Source organism: Nanorana parkeri, unplaced genomic scaffold, assembly GCF_000935625.1.
Source record: "Nanorana parkeri isolate BGI_ZX_2015 unplaced genomic scaffold, ASM93562v1 scaffold2077, whole genome shotgun sequence".
Classification (NCBI taxonomy): Eukaryota; Metazoa; Chordata; class Amphibia; order Anura; family Dicroglossidae; genus Nanorana; species Nanorana parkeri.
Window position 1 is genome coordinate 86368 of NW_017308345.1, and position 5626 is coordinate 91993.

A 5626-nucleotide genomic window follows, 5' to 3' on the forward strand; every position below is an offset into this window, starting at 1 on the left:
CAGCCACAAATAGCATTGATTTTATTCCTGTCCTACATGTTAGAGCAGGAATAAAATCAAAACTCTTTGTGGATCAATATACTGCTGTGCATTTGTGAGGGACTGCATGTGTGCTGGTACAGGGGCTAAAATTCATGTAGTTGAGCAGTATACATGTGGTACATACAGTATATTCCAGGCGATCGGCTGGCTCCTTTAATTTTTCTGTGGTCTCTGGCAGGATGGTGTTGAAATCCTCCTGTCGGGCAGGGTGCGGTAATCATCCCGTCGGGTGAGCCGGCTCCTGTCTGCGCGGGCTGGTACATGAGGGATCCTCCAGGCAAGCGCTTGCGCAGACTAAGTTGAGGGCCTCCTCAGCACGCCTCTGCCGCTCAGTCACGTGAGGGAGGTGGGCGGGCCAGGAATGTAATTGACAGCCAGCTCGAGCTGTGAACTACAAGACTACAACTACAAGAATGCCCTGCAGATAAAGAATAACGTCGCGTGCCAGCTGTCAAGGTCTCGCGTGCCAGGCTGGGCACGCGTGCCGGGGGTTGCTGACCCCTGATCTAGGACAACATATCTGAACTGGAAAGTGATCTGAATTGGAGAATTTTTCCAGTTCAGCTATTTTGGCCCCTAGATTGTTCACTTCTCCGGCTTTCTCCAAACTCTTCACCCTTTTGTGAATAACCCTATGTGTTTTTCTCAAAACTTAATTTAGCATACAATGGGAAAGCCAGACATTTAATACTTCAACCTCTCGCCCCTCACAGCACCTCCTAACATTACAAAGAAGGAAAAGCAAGTAGAAATGTAACCATTAAAGGAGAACTATGAGGTGAGTGCTTTTCACTCACCTCATAGTTCTAGCCGACCTGTGACAATGAGACTGCCACAGTTCGGCTCAGTAGATCGGGAGGTGAGTGAACACATACTGGCGTTCGCTCACCTCTCGATCCTGTCACGGCTCTCTGCCGTGACAGGGGAGGGGCTGGATTCCCCGCTCCGAACCTCCAGCGCTGACCGGTGGAACGGACGGGCGAGGGGGCGGGTACAGCTGGCTCTGCCTCTAGATAGGCAGAGCTAGCTGTCACTCACACAGCTGGGCGGATCCAGACATAATTGTCGGGATCCGCTTCAGCTGCGGCGTCTCAGTATACCGCGTGCTTCAGCTCGCGGTATACTGAGCCTAGGGTGTCCTCCCGTTACCCTAAGGAGAACTATGGGGAAAAGCGCTAACCCCATTGTTCTCCTTTAAGAAGCCAAGAAACCCTAACCCAAGGGAAAGCAATTTAAACCGCAAGAAGCATTTTACATCTTTTTTAGCTAATGCTATGTGAATGGGAAGATGTAACACATGTAAAATAGGTGTTATCCCAATTTGGCTTTGAAAGTGGTAATACACTTTAAGATGTTTGTCGAATCAAGAACTGAATGCAAGGCAATTGAGCCTGCTTGTGCTGGAATCATTCTGCAGAATTGTCATAAGACAGTTAGTTGGGTTTTTCTACATCTTTCCTATGACTGGTATGTCAACAATCTCTTCTATCTAACCCACAGATAAAAGCTTCATCCAGGTCTCCCTCCCTATAGCTGGAGTTAGGCCAAGATAACATTTTTAGACATTACAGTATGTAATGTAAAGCTAACAGCAAGGCTGTCGGATGCCATGTACAAATTTAAAAAGACCCGGCAGCCGTGGATGTGGAATTGTTCGCCACCATCCTTTGACCACCATCTCATAGACCTGATGACATTTGTAAATAGGTGGGGCTCATTCTACAATGTACAGGGAAATCCCATGGAATGCAGCCATACTGCATTTACTGTGCAGAGAAGATGGCCTCTAAAACCTGACACACAGCTAAAACAAGAATTTCCCCCCTAACAACATTTTATTCTATAATGAAGATTGTCAGAAGTTGATTGCTAAGGTTCCTCAAACATTGTCCTCTTCTCTTAGAATTCTATGCCCCTAGTGGCTTACAAACATGATATCCATTTTATATCCCTGAAAACATACTATGTACAGAGAGCATCACAAATAATCAGCCTTTTATGTTTTCTTTCATTTATAGATATGAGGGCACCGTATAAACTCCACACTGTAATTGCCAGTGTAGTGATGATCTGTGTTTCCGGAGCTGTAACCATTGTTTTGTTACTCATCAAACAAAGGAGAAAACGTAAGTAGTTGGAGATGTCACAGAGGAGATGTACATTCCAAACCTTATAGCGTTGTCCATTATACCAAGGGTGACTCTTGATGCAGCAAAATAGATCCACACAATGTGTCAACACCTCCATCCAGCGGGTCCACCTCTCCACCAAGTCTTTATCTTATCCCGATTTTCTCTTTTTCTATGTCCTTGTATCATCCTCCTCCTTCCTTCCTTTACTTTTCTTGTTCACTTTTATGTCAGTAAGATTCTCTTTATTCAGACTGAAACTGGAATCATTTATGACTCATTCTTGGGCCCTTCACTTTTCACTGCATTATTGATTGTTCATCAATTTATATATTGTTGTATATTATTACATGATCTGTTTCTTACCATTTCCATCTTTTTTATATTCCTTTTTTGTAGCACTTCAGTAATGTTGTTTCTTTTTTTTTTGTGTGCTAGATGTATGAATGTAGTAAAACATTCTAAGGGAAAGCTAGACTTCCAGCACACCTACTTGCTTTTCCTCTAGGGAAGCCTTGGCCTGCAGTGTCTGCTGCTACCAATGGACATTAGATTACATAGTTACATAGTCAGACATCTCAATTCCCCCGGACGCTCCGGGATAGCGGCTCCCAGACTCCCGGGAGAGAAACATTTTCTCCCTTAAAGGTTTACTCTGCTTTATCTGGCAGAATAAACCTTTCTCTGCTCTGTTTTTTTTGAACTAATAACTACATTTCAATTGGCTATTTCAATTTGCAATAGTCAATAGCAGACTAGCTATTGCACCCGCCCACTGCTGCGGGTCAACCTATAGAATTAAATTGTCTACTGCATGATTGAGAGACTGTCATCTAAGGTCTAAAAGCACATTCTGGAGTTAGAACTCAACTCTGAGTGTGGATGGCAGATGGGAGAGACACTGACAGAGAGGAAAGCAGCATTTCAGGAGGACAAGACGAGCAGCAGAGTTCAGGACGGGCTGGCATATGATAAGGAGCATCTAATTATTACAAGAGCATTGGTTGTCATCACATGTTCCAATTTTCCATCCTGCCTGCTTGATATCCATATGGGTGGGTGGGGGGGAGCGCTCATATCCACTCCATACACTAGATGACTCTCAGATGAGTTAAAAGTAACCTTACCTGCTACAGTATTGGGCATTTATAAATGTACATTTAAAGCGTCGCATTTCTTACTATATTTTGATTCACACTCCTGACTTGCACTGGTAATAGTTTAGCGACCAACTATATTGACGGTTATGCTATCAAATAATTCATAATTCTGAACTTTCTCCATGTCTGTGTGCTGGAAATGTGTCTAGAGTTATCCATTTGATGTTACAGGCCTCCCAAAGGTGAGAAAGATCACTCGGGGCCCAGGAGGTGTTTTCAGCTTGGGCGTGGATCATTTCTATCCAGAAAATATTACTGTATCTTGGAAAGTGATTCAACCCCCATCAAGCACACAGGTCCGTCCCATAGGCTCTGTCATTATAATGGATCAGAACCAAGATGGAACCTTTAATGCCACCAGCACTTGTGAAAGCCTCAGAGGGGTGATCCAGGAAAACGAGCCGTATACTGTGCAGGCTGTGGTGGAACACGACAAACTGAAACACCCATCAGTTAGAGAATGGAGAAGCGATGACAAAGATAATAAAGGTATGGGGGGGATATTCTGGAATAGATAGCATTAGCATGGTTATTGTTTTTCATAGTTGGTAACGGTAAATAAAGACACCGGTCCATCCAGTTCAACCTACAGTATATCTGCATATATGTTTGTCTGTGTAGGATTCACTTAGAATTCCCATGCCCCTGTATATTGTGTTCCCTGAGGAAGACATCTAGAAGTTTTTTCTTTGAATGTGTCTATATTCTCAGCTGATACCACCACCTAGGGATGGGAGTTCTACAACTTCAATGCTCTAACAGTAAAGAATCCTCATCGTAGTTTTAGATTAAACCGCTTTTCCTCCAATCTCAGGTCCACACCAACTACTGCATTTGTGTTTTATTAAAAATCATCGAATGCATTTTTAAATGCAATTAGTGTAAGTAATATTGCCTTGGTATCAGACTTATGTAGCTTCCTGACCAGCAAAGTTGAGACATAGAGATGGAAGTTCAGCACTAGGAGCCAATCAGGCCTGTTGCATTAAAATATACTGATGGTTCAGTGGTTAGGTTGAGGCAGGATTGGCTTCCCTGAAGAGATAAGTCTTAAGGGATCGCCTAAAGGCAGTCAGAGTAGGAGATAGACGGACAGGTTGGGCTAGAGAGTTTCATAGGATGGGAGAGACTCTAGTGAAGTCCTGGAGGCGAACATGGGAGGAGTGGATGAGGGAGCTGGAAAGCAGGAGGTCTTGTGAAGAGCGTTGGGGACGGTTAGGGTAATACTTTGAGACCAGGTTGGAGATATAGCCGGGGGCAGAGTTGTGGATGTCTTTGTAAGTCATTGTTATATTTTGAATTTTATCCTTTGGGCTATAGGAAGCCAGTGCAGGGATTGACAGAGGGGGCGTTGGAGGGAGCCCAGTGCAGGGATTGACAGAGGTGGGTTGCAGACACTGAGCGGTTGGTTAGGGGGATGAGTCTAGCAGCTGCATTCATGATAGACTGAAGGGGGGATAGCCTGTGTAGTGGAAGGCCAATGAGGAGGGAGTTGCAATAGTCCAGACGAGAGATAACAAGGGAGTGGATGAGTAATTTTGCGGTTTCATTGCTGAGGAAGGGATGAATTTTTGAGATGTTACGAAGGTGAAGGCGGCAGGATTTGGATAGCGATTGGATGTGGGGAAGAAAGGTGAGGTCCGAGTCAAGGATGACACCTAGGACCTTGGCATGGGGGGAGGGCTGGATAGTTGTGTTATCAATCTCAAGGGAAAAGTTGGGGGAAGGTGCACGGGGAGGAGGAAATATCATGAGCTCAGTTTTGGAAAGGTTGAGTTTTAAGAAATGTTGCGACATCCAGACAGATATGTCAGTTAGTAGATTAGTGACACGCAAGCACACAGAGGTTGATGACCTCCATATGATATATACAGTATGTGGAGGTTGATGACATCCATATGGTATATTTTTTTTCAGATTTTCTCTTACAGCCGCACGCTGTGATGACCCCGACACCTAAATTATTTGTCCATCGGACGACCCAACTGCACTGTAAAATCTCAAACTTTTACCCCGATGAGCTGATTGTGAGTTGGTTTAAAAAAGGAAACGGAGACACGGAGTTAAATCAAATCGGTAACACTGGGAAATACAAGATTGTACACAGCAAATCTGTGCACCAGTGGGATAAAACATTCACCCATAAGGCCCTTCTGGAGTTCACCCCATCAATGGAGGATCAGGGGTCAGAGGTCATCTGCAAAGTGAACCATCCCAGTCTGGAGGATCCTATAGAAAGGACAACTGGACCCTTACAGGTGCTGGGTGAGTACAGACATACAGTATATACTATAT

The 5626-nt window shown here is 44.4% G+C and overlaps 1 protein-coding gene across 1 annotated transcript in view; it reads left to right on the forward strand.

The window, feature by feature from the left end:
* LOC108800596 (signal-regulatory protein beta-1-like) overlaps nucleotides 1-5291 on the forward strand; it is a 27550-nt gene extending 22259 nt beyond the window's left edge. The window contains exons 5-6 of the mRNA XM_018572577.1: nucleotides 3641-3820; nucleotides 5263-5291. Of these exons, the coding sequence (XP_018428079.1) occupies nucleotides 3641-3820; nucleotides 5263-5291 (209 nt within the window). The remainder of the gene's footprint in view (nucleotides 1-3640; nucleotides 3821-5262) is intronic.
* Nucleotides 5292-5626: the final 335 nt, after the last annotated feature.